Source organism: Desmodus rotundus, chromosome 4 (genome assembly GCF_022682495.2).
Source record: "Desmodus rotundus isolate HL8 chromosome 4, HLdesRot8A.1, whole genome shotgun sequence".
Lineage (NCBI taxonomy): Eukaryota > Metazoa > Chordata > Mammalia > Chiroptera > Phyllostomidae > Desmodus > Desmodus rotundus.
In genome coordinates this window covers 20,674,434-20,702,428 of record NC_071390.1, presented here as the reverse complement: position 1 = coordinate 20,702,428, position 27,995 = coordinate 20,674,434, and the positions used below count along the sequence as shown (strand labels likewise).

Sequence of the window (27,995 nt, the reverse complement as noted above, 5' to 3'; positions counted from 1 at the left end):
GGAGGATGATTACGGAGTCTCCCTGCGGCTCCAGAGATGCCGCCAGATGGCGCTCTGGGACGACGGCAAGATCAACTTCCTTCCTCTTCCCCTAATTCTTCCCGGCAGCGGGGCCCTGCTCCAGGCGGGGGATCGGAGGGCTGGGGCCCGTCAGCTTCCTCTTGGGGTTCCCCGGCTTCAGAAGTGACCAAGCGTTAGGCACAGCAGAAGCCGAGTAGCAGTGGGGGCGGCCAGCTGTTTGAAGCAGGCCTGGGTGAGAGAGGACACTGGAGTCGGGGCCCTGGGCCACGGGTTGCACTCATTTAGCTTATCCCGCCTCCAGCTGTTCTCCCCGCGAGAGCCCGCGCCTCCTGACAGTCACCTCCACTCTCCGCGCTGCGCGAATACTATCCCCCTAAAGGGCACGCCTTAGTCCCTCGTGATTGGCTGTGGGCATCCGGAGTTAAACTTTCAGCCAAAGAAAAAGGGCAGGGGGCGTGACGTAGAGAAACGTCACGGGAATTTCCCCCTCTCGGGGGCGGAAATGGGGATTTCCCCGCTGGAGCTTGGGTGACCGAAGAAGTGTCACGACCCGTCCGAGGTGGGTCGGGCGGGGAGAGAAGCCGGAACCGGAGCCGCCGCCGCGGTGAGTGGCTGGGTTCAGACCCCTGGGTGGCCGAGGCACCGGGAAGGGCGGAAGGAGGGCCCGTAACTGATGGACCCCCAGGACTGGAGAGCAGCATATGCACAGACACGCAGGGCACGCACACGAACAAGACACCAGGATACACATCTTAACACCCTTGTACAAAGACACGCGGACCCGTACTTGGCCGGCGAATGCACGGCATCGTCCATGTACTCACACTTGCACACACGTACACGCGCAAACATACCCTTTCACAGGTGCCTGCACCCATAGCGTTCACGCACGAACTTCTAAGATATTCACCTGTGCCCTTACTTATCAAGATTAATTCAAACATGTGTTCACACGGAGAAGTTTAAGGACGCTCACCTGTAGCACACGCATGTTGATGCCACGCACACACAACACGCACGCCAGCACATGGGCCGAAATACTGTTGTAAACCTGTGAGAGAGAGACACACGTACTACACACTATCAGACTAGAGCAGGGGCGTGTTCACCCATAGCAGGTGCGGTGTGGGAATCAACCACTATCGACGTGTTTAGGGAAGAAGGGTCCATCCCAAGAAGGAGAGACACCTTTCCTCCCCGCCCCCCACGCCGCCCCAGGCCCCAAGAGACTGGCTCTTGGGGCAGAACCCCGGGGCCCCCCAATGGGAAGAGCCCCCGCCTACAGGCCTTCGGGGAGAAGGCCATCTTACAGCAGGAATGTCCCCTCAAAAGCCCCCGGGTGAATCAGCCATGGCCTCTCTCTGGGTAGAAAATCCCAAGGTTGCTCCTGCGTGGGGGAGGGAAAGAGGGTAGGAGGCGGGACTCCTCCACGACTAGTCCCCTCTCCGGGCCTCGAAAGACCCTCTAGTCCCCGACACCTGCCCTGGAGGGAGGAGGGGGGCCTAACCCCCACCGGGGCTCCCGTGGGTCTGGATGCCCCTCTTCCCACAGAGGCAGAAGGTGTCCACTGACCACTGCCGACCTGGCGCCCCTCCCGCTGCAGGGGCGGGGACAGTTGCGTCATTTCCAGGCCCGCCCCCTCCGGCCCCGCCTCCCCTTGGTATTTTCGGGACTTTCCTAAGCTGTTCTAACTTTCCTGCCCCTTCCCCGGCCCAGCCCAACTTCGGGTCTAGCCCTCCACCGGATCTCTCCCGCCACACCCGGTCGGGTGGCTGGAGGAGATCCGACCCTCCCCCAAATCTGGGCCCCCTTTTCCCCCCACTCCGGACCTGATCTCTCTCCCGCCACTCCCCCCTACCTAAGGCGGGCGCCTGAAACTCTGGGAAAGAGAACCCGGCCGGAGCCACCGGACAGAACTGGGCCTAGCCCACAGACATGGAGAGTTGCTACGACCCAGTGAGTCACTTCTCCTGGCCCCAAAGCCAGTCGGCTGCCCCACCACTCTGTCTGTCTGCTTGTCTGCCGGTGGGCCGGAGTCCCCTCTGCTCCCCTACACCTGTAATGCCCTCAGATGTTCTCAGCCTGCCTGTTAGTCAGTTTCTCTGTCTGTAGACTGCTTCTAATGGGAGTTCTGGGCATGAGGAGGAGAGAGGGTGATTACCGAGGCTTAGAGAGCTGGGAGGTGGAGGGCCCTGGGGGGTGGCTCAGAATCGGCTGACAGCCCCGTCTGCCTCCAAACTAGGGTCTGGATGGCATCATTGAATATGATGATTTCAAATTCAACCAGTCCATAATGGAGCCCAAGGAGCCTGCCCCAGAGACAGGTTAGTAAGTCTTCTAACCTCCCCTTGCCTTAGAGGGTGGGAGAGGGAGGAGCATGCACCTTCTGCCTTGGGGAGGGGCTCAGAGATTCTGGATCAGCAAGGCCCCTCTGTCCTCACTCAGCTGATGGACCCTACCTGGTGATTGTGGAACAGCCTAAGCAGGTGAGTGAGTGGAAGGGATGGTGTGGGACTGCTCAGCTTTGGGGGCAAATGGGGTAGTTGTAGCTGGGTGGCCATGGGGAGGGTCACTGACCACAGAAGCCACTTTGGGTTGGGATAGCCGTGGTTCCGGACAGGCACTAACCAGTCATTATGCTTGCTGCTGGCAGGGGGTGCGGCTGGCTCTGGGGTAGGGGTGGGGGGAATCTCTCCTAGTCACAATGTCACTCTATCCTGGGACCTTCAGCGAGGCTTCCGATTTCGATATGGCTGTGAAGGGCCCTCCCATGGAGGACTTCCAGGTGCCTCCAGTGAAAAGGGCCGGAAGACGTATCCCACTGTCAAGGTGAGCAAGGGTGGTACCTGAAGGTGGGATAGTGGGCAGTGTATCCAGGGGTGTTACTGACAACCCTCTACCCTCCCAGATCTGTAACTACGAGGGACCAGCCAAGATTGAGGTGGACCTGGTAACACACAGTGACCCACCTCGTGCTCACGCCCACAGTCTGGTGGGCAAGCAGTGCTCGGAACTGGGGGTCTGCGCCGTGTCTGTGGGGCCCAAGGACATGACTGCCCAGTAGGTGCCCCCTACCCCTGGCCCCCACTGGCATGCCCCTCATTGTCTGCCAGTCCTAGGCTCCAGCCTACCTTTCTGAGTTTAGCATCTGACCCAAGGGAGAGACTTAGGTTGGCCCCAGAACCCAAGGCCCCAAGTGAAAACCAGAAAAGCTTCCTAGAGGAAGTAGAGCAGTGGGGCGGGTGCCTCGGGAGGAAAGAACCGCCTGCAATACCTCCTCTCCCTCCCCCACCCAGATTTAACAACCTGGGTGTTCTGCATGTGACCAAGAAAAACATGATGGAGATTATGATACAAAAACTTCAGAGGCAGAGACTACGCTCCAGACCCCAGGGCCTTACGGGTATGGCAGGGAGGGAGGAAGTCATGGGAGGTGGTCATGGAAGGAGTAGAGGAGGAAGAATCCAGAGGTCACACCATGCCCACTATGCAGAGGCTGAGCGGCGCGAGCTGGAGCAGGAGGCCAAGGAGTTGAAGAAGGTGATGGATCTGAGTATTGTGCGGCTGCGTTTTTCCGCCTTCCTTCGGGCCAGTGACGGCTCCTTCTCCCTGCCCCTGAAGCCCGTTATCTCCCAGCCCATCCACGACAGCAGTGAGTATCTTGACTACCTGGGGTGCAAGACCTGGGTGTCAGAGGGAACATGAAAGGCAACCTGAAGCTGTGGAGTCAGTTAGGCCTGGGGTGGAACTTGGCCCCACCATGTATGAGCTGAATGATCTTGAGTAAGTCACTTTCCCTCTCTGAGGATGGCTTCTGTCTTGGGTAAATGACGATACTAGGGGCTTATTTACCTTTTAAGGCCGTTCAGATGATGATAGAAAGCACCTGTCTCCATCAATGGGGCCATGACTCTTACATCATCTCAAGTAATTGATATCTCACTCCTACAGAGTCTCCTGGGGCCTCAAATCTGAAGATTTCTCGAATGGACAAGACAGCCGGCTCTGTGCGGGGTGGAGATGAGGTTTATCTGCTGTGTGACAAGGTGCAGAAAGGTGAGGCTGGAGCCAGTGCTGGGAGCTAGGGGCGCTGGGTGTCAAGACTGGGAGCCAGGGCAACTTCAAGGCAGATGGCCTTGGAGATTCCACTAGGTGCTGTGGCCAAGCTTCAGTTTTCCCTGCAGATGACATTGAGGTTCGGTTCTATGAGGATGATGAGAATGGATGGCAGGCCTTTGGGGACTTCTCTCCCACAGATGTTCATAAACAGGTACCCTAGGGACACGGCCAGGGCTGGGGGGGTGCCCATCTAGGCCAAGGCCTTGATGACACCTTGTGTTCTTCTGCTCAGTATGCTATTGTGTTCCGGACACCTCCCTACCACAAGATGAAGATTGAGCGTCCTGTAACTGTGTTCCTGCAACTGAAGCGCAAGCGTGGGGGGGACGTCTCTGACTCCAAACAGTTCACCTATTACCCTCTGGTGGAAGGTGGAGCTGGCCTAAAGATCCCAGGGGGGCTGTAGGGTGGGGACTGGGCTGGAAAGTCCCAAGAACTAGATCAGGGTACCCATGAGTCAAGTTAGGAGTGGGGAAGGTCCCAGGAAGAGGTGGTCCCTAAGAGCCAGCCTGAAGGTTTCGGGGAAGGGGGGAGGATTATACCAACCCGGGGACAGGGCTCTTGAGTGGCCCGTGAGTTGGGGTTCTAACATCTCATTTTCCTCTGCCTCCAGACAAGGAGGAGGTGCAGCGGAAGCGGAGGAAAGCCTTGCCCACCTTCTCCCAGCCCTTTGGTGGTGGCTCCCACATGGGTGGAGGCTCTGGAGGCTCGGCAGGGGGTTATGGAGGAGCAGGAGGAGGAGGTGAGAGAGGGCTGGTGGCAAGAAGGGCGATGGAGGAGGTAAAAGGAAGAGAAGTGGGGAAGGTCATCTGGGAGAGCTCAGGCTGGTGCCTCCTTCCCACCCGCTGCCTGTCTCCACAGGTGGCAGCCTCGGCTTTTTCCCCTCCTCCTTGGCCTACAGCCCCTACCCGTCTGGTGCGGCCCCAATGGGCTGCTATCCGGGAGGTGGGGGCGGGGCGCAGATGGCCGCCAGGGCGCCTGGTGGGGATGCTGGGGAGGAAGCAGCAGAGCCCAGCGTGTCTCCCGAGGCCTCCCAGAGCAAATCGCATACGCCGGAGCTGCTACAAGGTATAGCCCCTGGAATTCGGGCGGTCGGGGCACTGGGGGTGGTGGACCTACCCGCGCCCACGCCCCCTGTCGCCCACAGCCCGGGAGTACAACGCGCGCCTGTTTGGCCTCGCCCAGCGCAGCGCCCAAGCCCTGCTCGACTACGGCGTCACCGCAGACGCACGAGCGCTGCTGGCGGGACAGCGCCACCTGCTGACAGCGCAGGATGAGAACGGAGACACGTAGGTGGGCGGGCGGCGGGGAAACGGGCTCCCAGGGTGGGGGTCCGGGACTCGGCGTCCCGTGGGAAGTCGTGGGGTACTCTGGCGTTGAACAGACCTGCCTTCAAGTCTGGGCTCGTAATGTACTAGTACTGTTCAAGGTACTTGATCTCTATATACTTAAGCTTTGTCAAGTGTTAAAAGGGGCACAATAATAGTGTTTACCTCAAAATGTGCTCAGGAAGGATAAAGTTCAGATGCTGCATGGCCTTTGAAGACGTCTAGGCTCAACAGCCCATCAAGGCAGATTGTGAAGGCTGTGGGGTTTTTAGGGTGGGAGATGTCCTGACTGGCTGGGTGTGCTAAACCAGTCTCCCTCCCCGACCCCCAGGCCATTGCACCTGGCCATAATTCACGGGCAGACCAGTGTCATCGAGCAGATAGCCCACGTCATCTATCATGCTCGGCACCTCGGTGTGGTCAACCTCACCAACCATCTGCACCAGGTTAGGGGCCCCGATTGGTGAGGGGATGGCGGTTGGAAGGCAAGTGGGTCTAGGCCATGGGCAGTCCTGGCTCACTTTGCCTGCATCCCCAGACACCCCTGCACTTGGCGGTGATCACTGGGCAGACCAGCGTGGTAAGCTTCCTGCTGCAGGTGGGCGCAGACCCGGCACTACTGGACCGGCACGGAGACTCAGCAGTGCACCTGGCACTGCGGGCAGGTGCCAGCGCCCCCGACCTGCTGGGTGCACTACTGCGGAGTGGGGTTCCCACCATGTCCCAGCTGTTACATATGCCAGACTTTGAGGGTGAGTTCTTCACCTCGTCTGGGTCTGGGGCAAGGGTAGGGACCAGGGAGGATAACTGGTGAGTGCCCAGAGTGGACATAAGGTGTGGATGTCAGCTGACCCGGGGGGGTCACAGCTGTAAGGAGAATATCCTGTGTCCTCAGGGCTGTACCCAATACACCTGGCAGTCCGTGCCCGAAGCCCCGAGTGCCTGGATCTGCTGGTGGACAATGGGGCTGAAGTGGAGGCTGCAGAGCGGCAGGGGGGCCGAACAGCCCTGCATCTAGCTACAGAGATGGAGGAGCTGCGGTTGGTCACCCATCTGGTCACCAAGGTGAGAGTGAGGACTGTGGAGGGACCAAGGATGGTGATGATGCAGGCGGCAGGGCAGCCAGGCAGTTGGCACTGTGACCGACCACTCCCTTGCACCCACAGCTCCATGCCAACGTGAATGCTCGCACCTTTGCGGGAAACACACCCCTACACCTGGCAGCTGGACTGGGCTCCCCGACCCTCACTCGCCTCCTTCTGAAGGCTGGTCAGTCTTACCCTCAGGGGCATGTGAACAAGACTGGGAGGAGAAAAGAGGTGCCTCCCAGACCACCCACTTTGAAGTCTTGAATGCGAGCTCCCATGGCACCTCCATCCCCTAGGTGCTGACATCCACGCAGAGAATGAGGAGCCCCTGTGCCCCCTGCCTTCACCTCCCACCTCTGGTAGCGACTCAGATTCTGAGGAGCCTGAGCGGGGCACCCAAAGCAGCTTCCGGGGCCACACGCCTGTTGACCTCACTCGCAGCACCAAGGTGAGGCCAGCCTGGGACTAGAAGGACCAGGGAACAGGGCATCTGTACTTAGGGGTGGGGCCCAAAGTATCTGGTACCTGGGCTTAAGGACTGGGGTGGGAGTAGTCAAGGCTGAGGCTGTCTTTCCAGGTGAAGACCTTGCTGCTAAATGCTGCTCAGGACACCACAGCACGCCCCCTGACCCCGCCCAGCTGTGCAGGTGAGATCTCTTCACTCATCCCCACCCCCAGCCCCCTGCTCACACAGGTGTCTCCCTCAGAGCCTCAGAAGGGCCTGCCCTGTCAGAGTGCCGTGGGGGAGGGGTGGTGCCTGTGCCCATCTCTGGAGGTAATGGACACGTCTGTGTGTATGTCCCCCTCAGGGCCAGAGCTGCCACTCGAGGACACAGTCCTGCAGAACCTGGAGCATCTGCTAGATGGGCCAGGAGCTCAGGGCAGCTGGGCTGAGCTGGCAGAACGGCTCGGGCTGCGCAGTCTGGTGGATACATACCGAAAAACAGCCTCGCCCAGCGGCAGCCTCCTGCGCAGTTACAAGGTCAGTTGGGCCCTGTCCCCTGGTTGCTTTCCCTGTCTCAGATCCCAGGTGCTTCCTTGGCCCCAGGGCTCCTGTCCCCACATCCTAACTGTAACTCTGGTTCTCATGTGTCTTCCTTCTCTCCAGCTGGCTGGTGGGAACCTGGGAGGCCTCCTGGAAGCTCTGTCGGACATGGGCCTAGAGGAGGGAGTGAGGCTGCTGAGGGGTCCCGAGGCCCGAGACAAACTGCCCAGCACAGGTAAAGGGATCCTACCTAGAAGATCATTTGGGCCTATAGGGTGGGAGACCTAAGGCTTGGACTCTTCCCTGTGTCCCTCCTTGTGTCCACTCCCCCAGCAGAAGTGAAGGTGGACAGTGCATACGGGAGCCAGTCAGTGGAACAGGAGGCCGAGAAGCTCGGCTCACCCCCTGAGCCTCCAGAAGGGCTCTGCCATGGGCACCCCCAGCCTCAGGTGCACTGAACTGCCATCCATTCACCAGCCCGCTTCCTGGGCCCTTCTGTACAGCAACCCTACCTATTCTAGTCCTTATTTAACACCCCATGTCCACCCCTCAGTTGGGGTAAATAAAGGATTCTCATGGGAAAGGGGGGAGCCTTGCCCCCTCCCCAACTTATGGCAGCCTTTCCGTGACTTGTCCTACACTGCCCCCAAGCTAGGCACTGGAGAGTAAAGAAGTCCAGCCGGCAAGTCCAGAGCAGTTTTAATGGGGGTGGAGGCTGTACAAAGGGCAGGGCCCACTGAAGGAGGGAAAGCAAGGCCATGCTGTCCCGGCCTGTGTATAGGGGCCTGGGCATGGACACGTTCCTCTGCCTCTGGAAGGAGAGAGGTGAGCCCTCAGAGAGGGAGGAAGGAAAGCCAGCTCACCCCCAACTCCTGGCCTGTGTCTTAGGCCCCAGGACGGAGGGGGCTTGCTGGTGTCAGGGGGGAGGGTGGTCTCAGCAGAAAGCGGAAATGTTGTCAGCCCTCCCCCACAAAAAAAAAGCATCAAAAGTCCAGGGGCCCTGGCCCCTGTTGCCCCAGCCCCTAGTACGAAAAAGTGCAAAACATTATCACAAAAAGGGGGTCTCAGAGGGTCCCTCGGCCTAGGCTCCCGAGGCCCATGCCCTAGCCCTGCGCTGCCCCGGACACCGCGTCCGGCGCGGTAGGGCCCTGGGCGGAGGGGCCCTTGGGTGGCCCGAGGCCGGCCCGGGCTCAGGCAGGGCCATGTCATGCAGGCGTCCAGTGGGCACCCCCCCACACACATTCCCACTCCCAACTCAGGGCTTCCGCCGCCCGCTGCCTGCCCCTGCCCGAGGCTCTGAGCCATGACCCTGAGCCCGGGGCTGGCTGGAGGTATTGGGCTGCAGGGAGGGACTGGAGTGAAGTGGGGGGGCTCCATCCTCCGTGCTCCCGGCCTGGGCCAGTGCTGCCTCTACCACGTCCAGCTCCTCACTGCCCGCCTTCAGCTTGACCCGAAGCAGTGCTGCGTATGTGCCGTAGCGGGATTTCTGAGGCAGAGGGGCAGGGGCGGTGAGCCAGCCCTTCACCCCCTGCCCATCCCACCCCCGTGTCTACCCTGCCTGGACCAGGGAGGGACTCTGAAGAAGGCTAGGAGATGACAGCTTCTTGCCCACTTGTGAAGCCCCCAAAGCCCCCAGGGCTCCACAATCCCCTGGTAGGTTTGGTGGCCCTCTATGGGCTCTCTCAAGACTGCCAGTTTTAACAGGCAACGTTTCTCGAGCCTTTACCAGAGGAGAAAACTGAGCACGTGACAGACACCTCGTTTCATTGCCCTTGCGAGTACAGAACATTCTCCCGGTGCCACGGAGGGGAGACTAGAGCTGAGAGGGACTACTGTATTTTGCCGCCTATAATGTGCTCCCACGTACAAAGAGCACCTGTGTTTTGGGCCCAAACTTCAGGGAAAAAGTCTTTCGTTTTAATTTTTCAATTCAAATTTTTATTTGTTTATATTTAGAAACAAAACCAATTATCATATTCCAGGGTATTGTTTTGTGTATCAATATTGTTTTTTAGGGTTACACTTTTAATGCATAAGCATAAATAAAAATTAAAAACATGTATCTAGATACAGAAATAGTACTACCCACATATAATACACATCCTTATTTTTCCCTCAAAAATTTGGGCAAAAGAGTGTGCATTATACACGGCAAAATACGTAAGTAACCTGCCCCAGGTCAGCCAGCGGCCCCACTCTTAGGAGTCCATACATACCCATAGCCACTAGTCTGAGCCTATGTTGGGACACACAGGTCCTGCTAGTGGAGAGAAGTGCCCAGGGCAGGGAGGCTCACCTCAAACTCCAGGTAGGCCTCCTTCTGCCGCTGCTCCTCCGCCTCCTTGCCCCGGGCCTTCTTGCCCAGTAGGGCAGCCCGGTGCTCCCGCAACTCACTTGCCATGGCCTTCAGCTTGGCCTCATGGGTCCGCACTTGCTCCTCCTAGAGGCCAGAGGGAGCATGGTCAGGGTTTCTCTAGCACACAGAGTACTTTTGTGCAAGTTTTATTTAAAAGGTGTCCCTTAAGATAAATGAAGTGCCACATCTGGATTCACAGCATGGCGTGTGGAGTGGAGGCTCAGCCACCCCTGACCCTTGACCAGTGTCCCGGTGCGGGGACATCTACATAATCGTAGCCCTGAGGGGAGTCTGCCAGGCTGCCCTACTCCAGCCCCTGGCCAGGTGGTCAGAGTTGGGAGTACCTGAGAGAGGCGGGTAGCGGCGCTAGGCAGCAGAGGGCGGCTGAACTTCTTCTGAGAACTAACAGCAGCTGGGAAGGGGGGTGCAGAGAACATGGCGGCCACCACATTGATGCGAGTGATCCAGGACTGCATCTGCTCCAGGCTCCTGAGGAGACAGCACAGCTACTTGGAACCTGGGGCCAGGGTTCCTATCCAGGACTGCCAGTCCTGGCTCAGGATTTGGCCTGAGAAGGAAAAATCAATCCAGGGACGAGGGGGAGCAAGTTGGGAGTGGACAGAAGGGGTCTGGGATGGGCAGGAGGAAGGCACTCACGGAGCCTGGAAGAGGAACACCCGCCAGTCGGCCGTGCGCAGGTAGAAGACGTGGGGCCTCTTGCTGTAGTCACTGGCGCGAGTGGCCAGCGCGTGGTGGATGCTGATGGCATTCTTCAGCTCCGCCTCCGACAGGGCCTTCCCAGGCTGGTACTCCTCCTGTGGGGGGTCCCATTTTGTTGTGGACACAGCCAGAGCCCCAAGCCTAGCCTTGCCCAGCCCAGCTGCACTCCCCTGAGCCACCCCTTTAGCCAACCACCCCTTGGGCTGGCCCCAAACCTTCTGCAGGTAGAGGATCATTCCCTTGAGGATCCCGTGGAAGCTCTTCCAGCCCCGCTTGCCCCGAGGTGCTGGGGGGGTGGGGGAGGAGGACAGGTCACAGGAGGATTGGGACAGGACCACTCCCACCCACTCCCCAGACCCACCAGGCCACGTACTCTTCCTGCAGTCGGGGTCTGCGTGCACCTTTCGCACCAGGGCCCCGTGCTTGTAGACGGCGGCCCCGGGCTCGGGAGTCAGGTCCAGGAAAGGGCTGGAGCCGCTGCCACTGCCCCCGCTGACCCTCTTGATGACCTTGGGGTTGGGGTCGGCCAACTCAGACAGAGAGCGTCTCAGCTCCTCCTCGTCTCTGCAGGTGTGATCACCTCAGAGGGGGCTGGCTAGGAAGCCACACACCCCCCTTTTCGATCCTGGTCTCTGCCCATCCAGGAAAACAACTCCAGCGTTTGCAGAGCAGGAAGTGGGAGAACTGCCACTCTTAAAGGGTGTGGCTCCCACCTCAGACCAGGGCTCCCCAGAAGGTAGCTGTGTGTCCCCACTCAGACCAGGGCTCCTTGAAGCAGCACAGCCCCTCCCAAAGGTTAGAGCTTCAAGGGTGGTGCCATGTCTGTCCCTTCCTCCCCTCTCCTGTAACCAGCCCCATCCTCTCCATTTCTGAACACACACACACCCCCAAACCTCACACCTTCCTCCACCAGGACAGACCCGCGTCTGACTCAGCTGCCTCGGCCTCACCCAGCACCAGCTCACAGCTTGTTGGCTAAAGGGTGGCAGAAGCAGCTGCTTCCTAGTGGTCCCCTAGTACATCCTGGTCTGCAGGCTCTGTCACACGTCATCTAAACAGTATGATTCTGTCTGGTCACTCCTTGCTAAAGAACCTGCAAGCTCCCTACTGCCTCCCACACACAGCCTATAATACATCCCCGCCAACACGCTCTCCTTCCACCCTCCATTCCAACTAGGCCCGCCTGCTCTTGGTCTCCCCACCCCACACACATTTCAGCCACCACGTGTTTGCCTCCCAAATACCAACTTCCCACTTTCTCTTCCCAAACAAATGCTCCCCCTCTTTCAAGGCTTGCCTGCAAGTCCCAATCCTCCAAGAAGCTCTCCCTGCACACTACCCCAGTGCTAAGCTCTGCCTCCGCTGGGAGCTCCCCTGCCTGCTGGGAGCCCCAGCAGTGACTGGACTCTCGTCTCGGCACACACCAGAAAGCACGAGCGATCTACAGACTGTTTAGATGAGGGCTCTACCCTCAGACTGGGGACTAAGGCTAAAATTGGACCTTCTCTCTCGGACTAGACTCTTCCAAGACTGACTCTGAGTCATCCCCACTGACGCTGTAAGAGCAGACAACGAGGTCCCTTGTTCTATGACACTATGCGCTCTCTAGGGCCCAAGAGGGGGCTCTCACGCTATTGGTTCAGGGCCCTGCCGCCAGAGACTTCTGCTTACCCACAAGGTTGCCAAGGGACCTCCCTTTCAGCGCCCCTCCTCTCAGGCAGGATAACAGTGGCTACTCACCCCTACCCAGCTTGTCATAACAACCCACCCAGAGACAAGACACAGAACTCCAAGTCCAAGCAGGCATCTCCAAAGAAGGAAGTGAGGCTGCTGCACCGCCTCTCACAGCCTCACCTACCGCCCCTGACCCACAGTACCCAGACACAGAGCCCACCTCTGCTCTCTCCACTTCGCCAGGTGGCCCTTCCCCACAGCCCCGCCCCCCAACCACACAGCCCCAGGACTCACATGGCCCACTGCAATTTTTCATTCTTGATGGAGCTGTACAAGGCCTGGGGAGGGAGGAACAAATCAGGGCAGTGTGGGTCAGTCCTGGGGGAAGGTGAACCCCATGTACCCCAGTGCCAGAGCTCAGAGCCCTCCCTCCCAACCTGGGGGAGGAGACAGAACTGGGGGAGAGGGCAGCAGGGTGTGACGACCTAGAACACAGGCTCTGGAGCAGAGTACTAAGACCCAGGCCAGCTCTGCCACTTCAACTGCAGGACTTTAAGCAAGTGTCCGTGGGGAAGAAGAGACACAGCAACACAGGTTTAACGACAGGCAAGCAACTAGCACAGGGCGTCCTGGCACATGACAGAGGCGCAGTAAATGGCAGCCGCTACTGTTGTCTTTACTGTTGCTATTATCGTTCAGAGGTGGTCCTGCGCGCATCTCGGGTGGGAGAAGCAGGGCTCTGGAGGAAATGGAAATGAGCAACCCAAGACTCTCCTTTTCCCAACCAGATACTTGTTCCCAGGATGAAACCACACAGAGCATATGGGGAAACTGAGGCCCAGGAGTGGGAACTCACGCTGTCACCCCCACCTTCCTTGGCTAATGAGAACGTACTCTGGCTCCCAACCTCAGGACAGGCTGAGACCTACCCCTAGCCCAGATTGCCTCACCACGCCAAATATCAGGGTGGTCCAGCCCCCAGCCCACTCCCACACTTCCTGTTACTGGGCTATGAGGATTAGTTTAAAAGGCGGTAGTTTTAGCCCTGGCTGGGTAGCTAAGTTGTTTACAGGGTCACCCCACACGCCAAGGTTGCAGGTTCCATCCCCCCTCAGGGCACATACAAGAATCACCTAATTAATGCATACACAAGTGGAACAACAGACTGATGCTTGTTTCTCTTTCTCTCCCCCCACTTCTGCTCTAAAAATCATTAAAATTTTTTAAAGTTTTTTTTAAAGCAGTTTTAGCTTCCAAACCCTGCACACCCCAAACTCCCTGTGAGTTCCTGAACCAGTCACTTCCCCTAAGCACAGATGGCCTGGGTTTTGGGGGTGGTCAGAGAAGAGAAGGGGCTAGTAGCGTAGGAGATCCCTCTTCTTAGGAGTGGACTGCAACATGGGTCCACGCCAGTACTTCCCACTGTGGGGGTGCTTCCCAAATCCTGTCTGTGAGTGGGTGTGTCCCCGGCATGTGCGTGTTGGGCAAAGCGTGTGGCATGTGATGCTGTCTGCGTGTGAGCCGGTGAAGTGGTGACGTCGGCGCCTTCTCTGTGATGGGACACAGCCACCCCCAACACACCAAGGTCTCAGACTCTCTCACTCCCCGCCACCGCCATGCCAAACAGACCACATGGGCACACCCTGTCCAGGGCTGAGTACACCCCACAGCCTCCGCCCCCACCCCCCAGCCCCAGCACAACCCAGGCTTATGCACACACAGCTTCCCGGCACACACCCAGCCCAAACCCTGCGGAGCTTGGACTCTAAACCCTCACTCTTCAACTCTCTGGCCAGGAGGCTGAAGTGGCCACCAACATCCAACCTGCAATCCTTGTCTCCAGCCTTCCAGTTCATCCCTTTTGGCCCCCGACCACAGCTTCCTTTCAAAGTCCTGAACCCCATCCGTGAGCCCGAAGTCATGCACCCATCTAGAAGACCCAAAGGCCCTTCAGTTCGAGATGCCCACCTTGGTCAGAGGGTCTGTGCTCTCCCCTCTCCAGTCCATGCCCACCCCTGGCTACCCATGGGCTCCGTCCCTCCTGGGCTCCCCCCTCAGCCCCAGCGATGTCCCCCTCTGCTCATGCTGCCTAAGGTGCCTCCCTCCAGCCGCCCCCTCAGCCGCGCCGCCCTCGGCAACCTCCGCCATCCCCCCACAACCTGGCGTGGGCCGCAGCCCCAACGCCCTCACCGCCTTTTTCTTCTTGCGGCTCTGCAGGCGGCTGACCACCAGGTCAGTGTAGAGCACCGGCTTGAGACTGCGCGAGCGCTGCGGCCAGCCGTAGCACAGGGTCTCCGCGCCGCGGTGGGTGCGCCCGTAGCGCACGGAGCACAGCGAGCGCGAGCGCAGCCGCCCGGCGCTGCTGTGGATGCTGTTGACGCCGATCATGCTGGCCCGGCCGGCGCGCCGCGGCCCCCGGCCATGCCCCCGCCCGCCCTCGGCCCGGAAGGCCCGCGGACGGCTTCCCCGACAGCCGGAGCGAGCAGCCCGGCCGGGCTCCCACCGACGCAGCACCGTGCGGCAGCAGCGGCGCTGTCGGCTCTGCCGGCTCTGCAGCTCGGCGAGCAGGAGGGGGGCGCCGACCGGAGGGGAGGGGAGGGCGAAAGGCTGGGGCGGGGACGGCGCAAAATGGAGGCGTCGGACCGAGAGGGGGGCCCCCTTCGGCGGCGCTGGCCGGCTCGGCGCCTCGGGGGAGGGACCCAGAGAGGCTGGCGAGGAGCACCTGTGTGGGGGCGGGCTGCGCTGGGGCTTGGCGCTGGGAGCCCCTCAGCCCCTCCGCGGGGGAGGCGGGTGCTGTGAAGGTAGGCGGACCCTATAGGGTCTAGAGCTCCCTCCTTCCTCCACAGGGTTGGGGGGAAGGACGAGGAGAGGCCGGGACGCCTCCTGGCGGCCCTTTTTTACTGAGCCAGGATCTGCCACGAGGCTAGACGGCGGCGCAGGATGAAGGAAGCCTTGGAATAGCACAGCTCTCATCCAACTCATTGAACCGCAGGTACCTCCCCAACTCGTGTACGCACACCCCAGTTTACAAACATACACCCCAACTAACCAGATGCACCAATTCACATTCGCCCCAGCTCACGGGCACTACAAATCCAGATGCACACCTTGAAAGTTAGTCTTTAACTCACATATACTCTCGGCACAGACACAAGCCACGAGACAGCCAATTCTTAGATGTACACCCCAACCCAGCACACTCTAAGTCATAGCCCTAAAGCACAAGCACACCAAGCGCAGACAAACCCCCTTGATTCGCCGACACCCTAAACCATACATACACAACTCAAATCAAGCACACCTCCAACTCACAGTGGACATCCCCGCTCAGATACACTCCCAAACTCAGCAATCCAACACAGCCCAAGCCCAAGAACAGTCCTATGCAGTCATTTTTATGTGGTGACCCACACACCCCTCTGCCAGCCCTGGGCGTTTCAAGTGAGTCCAGCTCCCTGAATGAAACCATCACCAATCGGGGAGAGAACCCACAGGACCCGGATGCCCCTGCTCCTCCCATCCTACCAGCCACACAGTAACCCACCCACCGCTCAAGGGGCCTGGGCTCAGGCCTGGTACCAGGGAGCCAGGTGCACAGTATCTAGTCCGTTTGGCGCTAGCTCTCTGCCACAACTTGGAAAAGCCTTTGTCCCTCTCAGGCCCCTATACCTCCTCCGGTGCCTCCTGTGCAGTGGTACCAGGATGGCCTCTGTGACTGTAAACCCTGGGGCTGGGGAGTGGAGGCAAAGAAGGCAAGCGGTAGACCTGTGTGCCCCCCACCCCACACAGGGACCCCTCCCATCCTCAGCGAACACAGGAGGAGGGGTACTGATGAAGACAAATGCAGGGTCCGGGGCTGCCAGATCACGCGTTTTCGAGAGCCGCCTCCCCTCCCCCAGCTGTGCGCAGCCGCGACTGCACGCCAGTGCGCATGTTCCGGAGACCTGCCGGTGAGGCTTTGGGGAAGGGGCGGTACCCAGACTTGAGTCACGAGAGTCCCAACTCCCGAGGTGTGAGCCGGGGGCCAGCGGGCCCCTCACCTCACCTTCCTCGGACACCGCCAACAAGTCCCCCTTTCTCCCCTCCAGCTACCTGTACCCTGCCCCGCCCCCCACCTTGAGCAGCTCCCTGGGGAAGTCGCCGCCTTCGTTGAGCCCCTCCAGGTTCCCGATGAAATCTCCGCAGGTCATGCGCTTCCCAATGTTCTAAGTGAGGGAACAGAGAGAGAGGCGGATGAACCTGGAAGTCTTTAGAAAGGGTCTGTTTTCCAGGCTCCTTCCCGCCAGACCCCACTCACATGGCCGTGGAGATCCGTGTTCAGTAGCATGAGGGCGCAGGTCAGCGTGTGAGCACCGTCTAGAGTAGAGTTGACATTCAGCCTCCACCACCTCTGCGGGGCTCTTACCCCAGCCACCTTCCCCAGACTCCCAACTCCTCCCCGCTCCCTTCCGAACCCCGTGGGTCCATAACCACACTTTTGTAAGTCCGGAAGCCCATTGGGGAATGGTTCCCAAACCAAAGACTTTTCTCTTTCAGCAGCTCTCTCAGAAGGGACCTCACCCTCTTTTTAGGCCACCCTCCCTGCCCACTGCTTGCCCCCCAACACCCGCATGCCTGTAACTCTGCATAAACAAACACAAGTGCGCCTCACCGCAGTTATGCGGTCCGGTGTGGCCAAAAAGAATCCCTACGCAAGCCGAGCATTGTTTTGCACATACATGTGAACACTGGTATGCAAACACACCTGCCACCTGCCTCTTCACAACACACGCTGGCTAGATGGCTAGACCCTAACAGGATGCCTGCCCACACGCACAGTTCCATGTCCGTGCAGCCGTGTCAGCACTGTCTGCACACATGCGTGCTCACAGGCCTGCAAGCTCGTGCATTCGCTCATTCCTGCACATCCTCGTGCACCCATCCTCATCCACAGTGCCGGTTTGCTTCAGTGACCAGCCAGGAAAAAGCCCCGCCCCTGGCCTCCTCACCCTCTGAGGACAGGGCTCCAGGATTGCACTGGAAGTATCTCTGGGAGAAGTGGGCCAGCACACGCTCCCGTTCCTGGGTCTCACCCATTAAGGCCAGCTCCTTCAGAAACACCCTGGGGAGGAGGGAAGGAGCATGTCACCCCACACAAGGTCCCCTTACCAGGTAGCCCTGGCTCTTGACTATTCATGCCCAGCCAGCTTGGGAAGGGTGGGGTCAGGGCAGCTTAGGGAGGTGCAGGGGCCCAGAGGAGGCAGAGCTAAGGTCCTGCACACCGGGCCTGGAGAGCTGGGGCTGCCCTCATATGGCTCAACACCCACCTGAGAGCTTGGTCCAGAGTCATGCCCGTGAAGACAAAGAACTTGAGGTACTCTCCAGCCACAAGTTTGCTGAAGTCATTGCTGTGGGCAGGGCAGAGAGACAGGTGGAATCTCAAGGGGATGTGTCTGTCAGGGGGCCAAGTGGGGGGTTACCTCAAAATCTGGGGCATTAGATAGAGGGGGCGTGGAGGCGCTGCCCACAGATGCATCTCCCTTCCGCCTCCCCTCAATCCCAGCCCGGTGGCTTTACTTCTTGCCCAGGTGCCGAGCCACATCAGCCTTCCTGAAGCCGTCTAGCCGGTAGAGCCTCTTAGCTAGGCGCTGCGCAGCCTCCAGGTCTGCTTTTTGCCCGTTGGACAAGGTGTCTGTGCTTCCCAGGGCTAGCCGCTCTGTGCTGTCCAGCTCTGAGTCTGAGTCAGACACCAGCTGGCTCAAGGGTGGTTCGCTGCCGGGGCAGAACATCAGCTCTGAGGTGTGCAGGTTCTCAGGGGCCATCCAGACCCTTCCACTGTCCCCAGACCAGGAGGACAGAGAAGGGGAGACTGGGATGTGGGGGAGACATTTTCTTTTCTCCAGAGAGAAAACTGTACAGGTTCCCTCCATCATTGCTACCTCTCTGTGTCAAGTCCTGTCTCAAGTCTAACCCACACCCATCTTACTACTGTGGGAGATCTGGCTGCTTCCCCAAAGCTCCCTAAGTTTGTTGTTAGCCACAGATTTCCCATCACCACACTGACCCTACTCGGAACATAGTCTTCTGTCTTCTAGGAACACGGACAAGGGCGGCACAGGGAGGCTATCGGGGAAGAACCATAGATGATTGAAGATCTGAGGGCAGTGGGGACACCTTACTGCTCTTGTGTCTTTCCTGCTCCTGCCTTGTCCAGAGAGAAGCCTCCTCTTTGGCCTTTCTCTGCTACCCACAAAGAAGTAGGCTCTGGGGTAGAGGGGCCTGGGGGTCAAAGGGCTCCCCCTCATCTCCCGTCTCCTCCTTTCCTTCCCCTCCTACCCCGGCTGCTCTCCTTGCATAGCCACCTGTCACCCAGAGGCCCGAAACTACTGTTGCTAGGCAACCCTGTCTCCCTGGCCACCCCCTCCTGTTGCCATGGCTTCCATGACTGAGAGGGTAGCTGGCAGAAGGGAGAACAGAAAGGTTAGACTGATGAATGGACTTCCCGGAGAAGGGTGAGAGACTCCTGATTGGAGGGGGAGGTGGCACAGGAGGGAGGTGATAGGAGGCTGGTGGCTGCATCTTTGGGAGAAGCCTCCAGGCTGGGTGGGGGAAAGGTCACAAGAATTCTAAGCAGGTTGAAGGCTATGTTTGGGGAGGGAAGGGCCCTCCTGGAGGGAGAGGAGGGTGTTCCTTGGGCATCCTTCTGAATCATGGTTTCTCAAGTCACTGGATCTGAGACCAAGAGGCAGGCTGTAAGCCCCCTCCCCCATAGCCAGTGGAAAGTCCTCCAAGTGGGAAAACAGAGCATCTGCATCCCCTAACCACCCCTTCCAGGGGTCAGTAATATAAACTGCATCTTTACACTCAGGCTCTGTCCCTTGGAACAGCTGCTCCTGAAGCCCTGGGGGCCTCAGTTCTGAGAAACCAAAGGAATCACTCACCTGCCCAGGGGTGCCACACCCAGACCAAAGCTGTCCTCTGAGCGGCAGGGACTAGGGGGCTCCCTCCCTGAGGCCTGCTTGGCTGCAGCCTCTGCCTCCTCTTCGTCCCCTCTCTGGGTCCAAGGCCCATCCGCAGCAGAGCTGGTACCAGAATCTGGTTCAAGAGGGGCAAGTGGAGCAGGAGCAGGGGGGTCAGGCCGGGGCTCGGGGGGTTGGGGTGGCAGCTCAAAGGTGAAGAAGGGGCTCCGGGTTGGGCCAGGTGAGGCCAGGGCCTCCAGTGAGGCAAGGCTGGTGTAGGAGGTGCCCTTGGCCCGGTGTGACTCCAAGATGGCTTCGAACACACAACTGAAAGAGTCAGGCCCGTCAGCCGAAGGGCTGGTCCCAGGTAGAAAGGGCAGAGGTGACTTGAGAGGCCCTGGGTGAGGCGTCTGGGTGCCTGGCCTGCAGGGACAGGGAGAACCTCTGATCAGGGGCCCAGCGGACAGATCTCAGGTAGCATTTCATTGGACTTTTATATTGACTCCATGAACGGGATTATCATCTCCTTTTCATAGGTCCCCAACCCCCTAAAAAACAGCCACCACGATAGGGGCTCCCTACCACAGGTTCTCCAAGCTATTGGTGCCCCATGGGGTATTCCATCTCTACGCATCCCCAGCACCCAATCCCCTTTCTCTCTCCCTCCCTGCTAATCTCCCTTTCCCCTCCTTCTCCCTGATCCTCTCCCTTCCTGCCATCCCATTTCTATTTCTGGCAACATCTTAGGAGAAGAAGACGAGGCTCCAAGCTGCAGCGGGGTGTGAGACGGAGAGGGAGCCCCCACACTCCCCACTCTCCCACCAAGACCTAGGATCTGGATTGATGCTCCCCCGCCCCCAGGCTTGATTCTGGCCTCTGGCCTCTCGCTCAGCCCCATTCTTTTCTCCTCTATCCTGGCTGCCTCTATCCTCCTGGGTTCTTGCTGATGCCCCCAACAGCCCCAGTACTCTGCCAGGCCTCTGTCCAGACTCTCCTGCCATGCTGCCCTGTGGGCACCACCAGCTGGGCCCTGGCCCTCCCAGCCCCACCCTCATCTCCCTCGAAGTCCCTTTGACCCCAGCTCTGCCTCCGGGTCAGTGGGAAGGAGCAAGCCACTTTCCTCTCCCACTCCCCCACTCACCGGGCCCCCTCCGAGGCCTCAAACACCTCGTCGTCCACATCCTCTTCCCCACCTGCCTCATCCTCGTCCTCATTGCCACTGCCCAGGCTGGGACGAGGACCGAGGCACGGGCCAGGACGCGGGGCAGGTGGGCGGGCAGTGCCAGGCAGGCCCTCAGAGCTGGGCTGACTCTCGATGGCTGAGTCAGCCTCTTCCCGCTCAGCCAGCACTTCATCGATGTTGGTCTCGCGGTAGCACCTCAGGGGCACCGTGTCCAGGTCCGTCTCGGAGTATTTGGTTGCTCGCCCCACAGCCACCCCAGAGCCCTGCCCGGAGCCCACCCCAAGTGGAGATGGGGGGGCCTGCTCTGGGGGCTTAGCACCTGCAGTATGCACAGGCATCCTGATCAGGAGGTTATCCAGGTCAGCTTCCTGTCCTCACTCTGTCCTAGGAAGGAACTCACCCCACTGCCTCATATTGGCAAGAAGTTCTTTCACTGCCCTAGCCACCATTCCTCCTGCTACAAACTCAGCTTGTTCTGGGCACCAGTGGAGCGCATTTCAAATCAAGTTCTTGTCAGACAATTTTGAGGGGCCTGAGGGAGATCAGCCTCTTCTCTAATCCTTCATATACTGCCATCCCATCCCTCCACTACTTAGCTTCCTGCAGGTGCCCAACCCAGCCGCCATCCCCCAAACCCTCCCCCTCATCCTAGTACAGATGGAAAGATTGAGGCCTGGAGAGGCATTAGCTGACTCAGGAGCCCAGGAAAGGGTTGGGGGAGGTTTAAAGGAAGGCCCCCCACCACACCTCAGCTGCTGTGGAGAAGGCCTGTCCTGTCCCCCTTACCTCAGTCCCTGGACTTACCTGAGCTGGGGGGGCCCAAGGAGCCATAGAAAAATTCCCATTTGGCTCGAGCAATTCTCTGGGCATGAGAGGAGACTTCCCGGGGTGAGGACCAGGTGTCCACCTAAGCCGAGGATGGAGAGGTAGACACAGACACCCAGAGATAAAGGCAGATGTACAAAGACACAAGAACATGGGACAGAAACAAAGAAAACCACACAGGGACAGAGACAGAGGTGCAGAGACAGAGGGACAAGCATAGAGGGCAGACTTAGGATAGACTGAAGGATTCGATGAATAGCCCATGGGCCCCAAACTGCCAAGGAGCCAAGTCTTGTCCCTTCACTGGGATTCTGGGGTTCCAGGGAGCCCAAGGGAGGTCGCATACCTGGTTCAGGAGTCCAGTGTCAGCAGGTCCTCGGAATAATGTGGCCAGGTGCTCAGAGGGCCCTCCCAGCCCATTGGGGAGGGAAGAGTAAAGGCCATCTGCCCCAACCTGAGGTTGGGCTGGTGGCCCATGTGAAAGGCCCTGGCTGCCAGGCATAGCTGAGCCTCCTCCAGCTGGGAGTGGGTCTGAAGTGGATGCCTCCAGCCGCAACTTCCAGTTGGAGCCAGGCCCAAGGGCTGGAGTGGGCCTGGGAGGAGAGAGTCCACCCAGGTCCCAGCTCCGACTCAAGCCTCCGGGCGCAGGTAGCCCATTCAGTGGCCTCACGCTGGCCTTCTCCACAAATCGAAATATGACCACAGAGCTCCGGGCCCCTGGAGGAGGCTGCCCAGTGGGTGAAGAGGGTGCCCAGGGTGAGGGAGCAACATGGGGTGAAGGAGGGCCACGCAGAGGTGTACAGGGTGCTGTCACACGTCCCAGTTCCCGGCCTCGGGGACCTGGACCTGTCACCCGCCGTAGCAGGGAGCCTGTGCTGCCATACATGCTGGCTGGGGGGCTCTGGGGCACAGGGCCTTCGGGGAGCCAGCGGCGCGGGCATCGTGGCGGGGAGATGGCACAGTCACCTTCCGAGCAGAAGCGCATGGCACCCTGGGCCATGCTGGGGCCGGGGGTCAGGCTGGGGGGGCAGGGATGGCGAGGCCAGGCGGGGAGTGAGGGGGCAGCATGCTCTTCAGACAGGCCTGCAAGAGAGGAAGGGGTGCAGGGGGTGAACTGCCAGGGAGTTGGATGGGCAGGAGAGCAGAGACACGGAGGGGAAAGCTGCCTGGGGCCACTGACACCAGAGGCCTAGCCCACCTTGATGGCATCCTTGATCCCACCCCTGGGGATGATCAGACCTCCCGCTTGGGCTACTTTCATGGAGGCCTGAGAAGAAAAGATTGTCCCCCGCCCCCACCCCCATCAGGCTCCCGGAATCTCTCCTTCTGCTTGGGGACCCTGAGCATCACCCTGGGAGGAGAGAGGAAGCTATTTCAGAAGCCGAGTAAGCCCAGAGTCCTTGTGGTATTTTGGAGCTACTTCTGGTGGGGGAAGGGAAAGGCTGGTACCCCACCCTCTGGCCCAGGAGTGTCAGCCAGCCAGCACTATCACTCAGCCAGGAGTCCCCTGCAGTTCATCTTGTGGAGGCCCCAATGCAGGTCCCCAGAAAAAGAGGAAAGGAGAACTGCGAGAGAGGTATTATCTAGGAACCATAAGGGGCTGAGAGGCATAGGGTAAAGGGGAGGAAAAAGACCTGAACAGAGGCCACTACATCTGATACATACATGATAAATGGAAAAGGAACATTTTTGTTCTTAATACAGGTACACGCACAGTCATGCACACACATACCTAAGGACGAATACACATGCATGGGCTACACCTTCCAGTACGCACAGACACAGGCACACACTGCTCAAAGACACACCCTCACACACTCTCACAGTCATAACAAATATGTGTGTAATGGAAAGGCACATGCTTGTTTTACACACACATTGCCATCAAACAGGAACACACAAAGAGATACCCAAATATACATACAGGGGCCCTCATTCTCCAATGCTCACAGACACGCAGGCATATCAGATAGAGGTCTACTGGTCACAGTTACAAATACAGACACGCACTCACACCCGTACTTAGGGAGGGACACACACCCTCTCTCCCAACCCCCACCAATCCATGGTCTCTGGAGGGGGAAGCTCCACCAGACCCTCTCCTCCCTTTCTTCCCCCAGGGGTGCGAGTTTGTCCAGCCCAAGAGGGACCATAAAGGGGTAAAGGGGCCTCTGGTGGCAATGCAGAGTAAGGGCAGAGGTCAGGAGAAGCAACCCTGCCATTCAGGTTACTAAAGCTCAGTGGGGGCCCAGCATATCCCCAGCGCAGCCCGGACTCAGGCTGCCTCCGTACTCACCGCTGCTCGCCTGGAGCTGGGGCCGAGGAGAGGCAGGGGAGAGGCTGGGCCCAGCTCAGCTGTGAAGGTAGCGGCGCTCTAGCCTGCTCCCGCTTTCTCCAGGCCCGCCCGCCCGCCTCTCAGTCCCCCCTCCTCCTCCCTAAACGCAGCTCTAGCAGAGCTAATCCCACCCCCCCCAACCCCCGCCCTCTCCCAGGGCCCTGAGCCCAGGAGACTGACCCCCCTTCTGGACGTTGGGTCCCCGCTGGGCTCTCCCGCCAACCTGAGACCCGCCCCTGGCGAGGGGGAGGAGGTAGGGAACCCCTGGTTCTGCTCCCCAACCCTCACGTGCCCCACCCCAATCGTGTCCACGTCCCTTTCACCCCACCGCCCCCTGAGCCACACGCAGGACCCAGCTTCACACGCGTGTCCCGCTCCAGACCCCACGCGTGTCCCTAGGAGATTGCCACATGACCTGTTACATGCCACACGCGCTCCCGCCCCCACGAGCACGCGGCCGCGCCAAGCACACGGTATGGGTGTAGACGGGACCCGCCCCCTAAATCCAGGAGACCATTAGTTTATGGAAGAGACTTAGGGTACATCGCCTCAAACCCTCAGGGGTTCTGAATCTTGGATCCATGAGACGCAACCCTGACCGCTCGCCCAGGATGCAGTAGGAAGGATGTTAGTCAGACTTCAGGAAGAACTTCCTTGATGCCTGATTTTGGTGTCTTGCCCATCTAAGGGTAAGAGGTTAGACGGGATGACGCCGGGACTGAAAGTAGAAGGGAACAGGCAACGCTTGTGCCCTTGGCCAAGGTAAGAGGAGGCCCATCTATTTTTAAGAAAGGGCCGCTAGTTACTATGGCAACTGCTCTCCTAGGGAAAGCCAGGGCAGGCAGATGGTGACCTCGCAAGGAAGAAGGGGTCTGTTTGGGTGGTCGGGGGACGCGCAGGGCTCACCGCGGGGAGGGGCGGCGCCGGCTCCGCGTGGTGCTGAAGGGGACAGCGCCAGATTTGTCGCACTGCGCAGGCGCAGAGGCGCTAACAAAGCGGGGAGGGGGAGAGCGAGTGCGGTCCGAGGTGGTGCGCTCCCACGTGGCTCTCTGTTAGCAGAGGTGGATCCTTCCAGCTATCTCCTCCCCAAGCAGGCTGAGGAGGAAGGAGCAAGTCCCTCACCCAAGTTGACCCGCTTTGGTCCTTCCCTGCTGCCGGCTTCTATCTTCTTGCTGCATTGGGGGATGAGGGAGGATGGAAAGAATTCTGGGAAAACCAGGATGCTTTAGTTTTTTACCCCAGCTCTCTTGACCCTGGACAAGGCGCTTCCTCCCCAGGGTTTTGGTTTCATCTTTAAAGTGGAGACACAGCACAGACCTGCCCACCTTGCAGAGGTGACCGAAGCCTGAAGAGATAATGAATGGGAAGCAGTTTTCTTTATAAAAGGGCAGGTGAAGCGGCTGCACTGAGAGTGCAACCCTGCTGGGGGCAGCTTTCAGCGACAACAGTAGCTCTCGGCGTCCTTCGCACCTTCACCACCAATGGGAGATAGAGAGAGCACTGCTTCAAGGGTTACTGGGAACGGATCCTGGAACTAGAACCTGAGGACGCGGTGAGAGGGCGGCCCAGAGTCTGAGCCCAGAGCTCAGGGGCGTCACTGCACCAGGGTGGCTCAGACCCAGACCCCACAGCTAACCCCCCAGGCCAACCGAGAAGCAGTACTCCTGGCGGGCTGAGCTGAGCAAGTATTCTTTTCAGAACTCTAGACCTCCTGGGGAAGGAAATGGACCCGGCTGGAGATATAGTCCTTCTTAGCGCTCCCTATATCTCTCCCCGCAAAGTGCAAACCCGTTCCAAATCTTCTGGGAGTGGAAGGGGCTGGGCAGCTCTGTATTTCACAATAAACCAGGAACGGAAGGTTTGGGGCAAGTTTACTTGATGAAGGAATTAAAATTCTAGCTTTGTTCATTCAAGTCAGTCAAAAATTATCGAGCACCTACTGCGTGCCAGCCAGTAAGAAATAGTTTCTTCCCATTTTTCAAAGTCGCTAAAAGCGACCAGAAGACAACGGGTAGGCCCAGAACCTTTGAATTCTGGCTCCGCCCTTCTGCGCTTGGCTTTTCCTGCTCCTCCCATAACCACTTCACTCAGAGCCGTTCACTGGCCCAAGACGAAAAAAGAAGCCAGTCTTTGCTGCATCATCGCCTTCTCCAGACTCGGGTCTCAAGCCCTGTAGCGGAGAAGGCGAGATCTAATGCTGCACCACCGGTCTGTCAGTTCCACCCTCGGTTTCCCGATCTATCCGGAACGCTTTCAGATAGGATCCTCAGTGAGACGGCACTCGATTGAATCGGTCTGTCACTACAGTCCAAGGAGGCGGGTTCGTGGCAGCTGTTCCAAAGTCGAAGCGAGAAGACCTTACTGCGCACGCGCAGTAGACAGCCGAAGGAGCCACCAATGGAGCCGTCCGGAGGGGAGCAAGAGCCCGGAGCCGTCAGGTACCTAGCACCGGAGGGGCCGAGAGAGTGAAGAAAGACCTGGGGGGAGGGGAGTTTAACCGGGACCAGGCTTGGGGGCCGCTCTTAGGAGCCAGAGCTCAGGACCATAACAAAGGCGGACTCGTGGATAACAGCAGCTGGGGGACGCCGCCACCAACGCCCCTTTACCCACAGGCTCCTCGACCTGCCCTGGGAGGACGTGCTGCTCCCACACATCCTGAGCCGGGTCCCGCTGTGCCAGCTGCTCCAGCTGCAACGCGTCAGCCGGGCCTTTCGGGCCCTAGTGCAGTTGCACCTGGCGGGGCTGCGCCGCTTCGACGCCGCTGAGGTGAGCCAGGGGCTGGAGCCCCGCCCCCGTCTGGGTACTGTCCGCGTCTGGGTACTGCCCCCGCCCCGCCTCCTGCCCAATCCCAGTACCCTCTGGACCCCCTTGGCCCTCCAAGAATGCCCAGGAAGCGATCCACCCAGCGGGAAGTACTCGCAAAGTGCGAATACTGGGTATCAACTCAGAGGGAGCGTGGGGTCTCTCCTGGGAGGCCAGGTGGCAAGCCCCCGAGGGCTGGCTGCTGCCAGGAAAGAACTCATCAGGGGCGGATAGGCAGCGCCCACCCCTCCCCGGCACCAGCAGAAAGTCGAGCTTCCTCCCCGCCCGCAGGTGGGTCCGAATATCCCGCGGACCGCATTGGTCTGGCTGTTGCGGGACGCCGAGAGGCTGCAGGAGCTGGCGCTGGCGCCGTGTCACGAATGGCTGTCCGATCAGGATCTGGTACCGGTGCTGGCGCGGAATCCGCAGCTACGGAGTGTGGCGCTGGCCGGCTGCGGGCAACTGAGCCGCCGCACGCTGGGGGCGCTGGCAGAGGGCTGCCCTCGCCTGCAGCGCCTGTCGCTTGCGCACTGTGACTGGGTAGACGGGCTGGCCCTGCGCGGTCTCGTCGACCGCTGTCCGGTCCTGGAAGAGCTGGACCTCACCGCCTGCCGTCAGCTCAAGGATGAGGCCATCGTGTACCTGGCACAGAGGTGCGGCTCGGGGCTTCGCAGCCTCTCGCTGGCGATCAACGCCAATGTAGGGGACGCCGCCATCCAGGAGTTGGCTCGGAATTGCCCAGAACTTGAGCACCTCGACCTAACCGGCTGCCTCCGCGTCGGAAGCGACGGCGTCAGGTGCCTGGGCTTGGGATCGGTGGGGTGGGAGGGGGCAATGATTTAGTCTCTGGGGGACGGGGGTGGACAGTTGTCAAAAGGCAGAACTGGGGTTTCGGGTCTTCCTCGACCACGGCACCCTCGTTCTGAATAGGAAGGGTCCCTAGGATTGCCTAGACCAGAAAGACCACAGCTTCGAAACTTTCGAATCGATATTTACACATTGGCAGTTTCACTCACAAAGTCAAATTTCTGACTTTTCTTCAACCAGGGGAGCTGAGGAGCAGTAACCCCTTTAAGAGACACAGGCAGTCTCTGGTTCACCGGAGGTGTTAAGTGCATGACCCCAGTCCAGGCCCTCTCCCTCGTGTATGGAAGAAAAAGTATACCCCAAGATACAGGGATACATAGGGGCCTTGCTGGCTTCCTTTACGGTGGGTGTAGCGATTTCGTGCCCTTAGCCTCACGCTACTCCTCCCCCAGGACATTGGCTGAATACTGCCCTGCGCTGCGCTCACTGCGGGTGCGGCACTGCCACCGTGTGGCTGAACCCAGCCTGAGCCGGTTGCGGAAGCGGGGTGTGGACATCGACGTGGAACCGCGGCTGCATCAGGCCCTGGTGCTACTGCAGGACATGGCGGGCTTTGCACCCTTTGTCAACCTGCAGGTCTGACCCGCCCACTCCTGGGGCGCAGCTGGACTGTGTGTCAGGGCCTGACTGTAGGGAAACTGGACTGTGGGGGCCTCTGGTGAGAGGCCATTGCCCTACCCCACCCTGGAGCTTCAAATAAAGAGCTTTTTACCCCCTCCTGCCTGGCACTGCCCTGTTGGATGAAGACAGGGGA

The 27,995-nt window shown here is 59.3% G+C and overlaps 3 protein-coding genes and 1 long non-coding RNA gene across 6 annotated transcripts; 2 read left to right on the top strand and 2 right to left on the bottom strand.

Annotated features, from left to right (window-relative positions):
• Window positions 1-9: 9 nt before the first annotated feature.
• LOC123479248 (uncharacterized) lies at window positions 10-1,888 on the bottom strand. The gene is made up of 3 exons (XR_006654800.2): window positions 1,332-1,888; window positions 998-1,072; window positions 10-249 (listed from the first exon to the last, which is right to left on the bottom strand). It is a non-coding gene; the product is annotated as an uncharacterized lncRNA (long non-coding RNA).
• NFKB2 (nuclear factor kappa B subunit 2) lies at window positions 580-8,153 on the top strand. 2 transcript variants are annotated; one of them, XM_024555367.3, is made up of 23 exons: window positions 580-625; window positions 1,885-1,977; window positions 2,264-2,345; window positions 2,467-2,507; window positions 2,752-2,850; window positions 2,930-3,081; window positions 3,318-3,424; window positions 3,515-3,673; window positions 3,973-4,077; window positions 4,206-4,291; window positions 4,373-4,511; window positions 4,754-4,882; window positions 5,002-5,208; window positions 5,288-5,429; window positions 5,800-5,914; window positions 6,007-6,220; window positions 6,364-6,533; window positions 6,635-6,737; window positions 6,853-7,004; window positions 7,134-7,203; window positions 7,366-7,538; window positions 7,665-7,776; window positions 7,878-8,153. In XM_024555367.3, exons 2-23 carry the CDS (start codon window positions 1,957-1,959, stop codon window positions 7,997-7,999), a joined length of 2,700 nt encoding a protein of 899 aa, XP_024411135.2. In that variant the 5' UTR covers window positions 580-625; window positions 1,885-1,956; the 3' UTR covers window positions 8,000-8,153. The 2 variants fall into 2 exon arrangements, with proteins under 2 accessions (XP_024411135.2, XP_045047332.2); XM_045191397.2 differs by having other exon boundaries at window positions 7,875-8,153.
• Window positions 8,154-8,223: 70 nt separating this feature from the next.
• PSD (pleckstrin and Sec7 domain containing) lies at window positions 8,224-24,548 on the bottom strand. 2 transcript variants are annotated; one of them, XM_024555421.3, is made up of 17 exons: window positions 24,479-24,548; window positions 21,584-22,320; window positions 21,217-21,319; window positions 20,371-20,731; window positions 19,212-19,652; window positions 17,848-18,042; window positions 17,598-17,678; window positions 17,280-17,392; window positions 16,589-16,647; window positions 16,407-16,496; window positions 12,586-12,629; window positions 10,991-11,181; window positions 10,833-10,903; window positions 10,555-10,712; window positions 10,242-10,386; window positions 9,838-9,981; window positions 8,224-9,027 (listed from the first exon to the last, which is right to left on the bottom strand). In XM_024555421.3, exons 2-17 carry the CDS (start codon window positions 22,235-22,237, stop codon window positions 8,797-8,799), a joined length of 3,081 nt encoding a protein of 1,026 aa, XP_024411189.1. In that variant the 5' UTR covers window positions 22,238-22,320; window positions 24,479-24,548; the 3' UTR covers window positions 8,224-8,796. The 2 variants fall into 2 exon arrangements, with proteins under 2 accessions (XP_024411189.1, XP_053778428.1); XM_053922453.2 differs by lacking the exons at window positions 8,224-9,027; window positions 9,838-9,981; window positions 10,242-10,386; ... (3 more) ...; window positions 12,586-12,629; window positions 24,479-24,548 and adding an exon at window positions 15,041-16,021 and having other exon boundaries at window positions 21,584-22,302.
• Window positions 24,549-25,058: 510 nt separating this feature from the next.
• On the top strand, window positions 25,059-27,957 carry FBXL15 (F-box and leucine rich repeat protein 15). The gene is made up of 4 exons (XM_024555404.4): window positions 25,059-26,010; window positions 26,185-26,338; window positions 26,666-27,171; window positions 27,634-27,957. Exons 1-4 carry the CDS (start codon window positions 25,970-25,972, stop codon window positions 27,821-27,823), a joined length of 891 nt encoding a protein of 296 aa, XP_024411172.1. The 5' UTR covers window positions 25,059-25,969; the 3' UTR covers window positions 27,824-27,957.
• The last annotated feature ends 38 nt before the right edge of the window (window positions 27,958-27,995 follow it).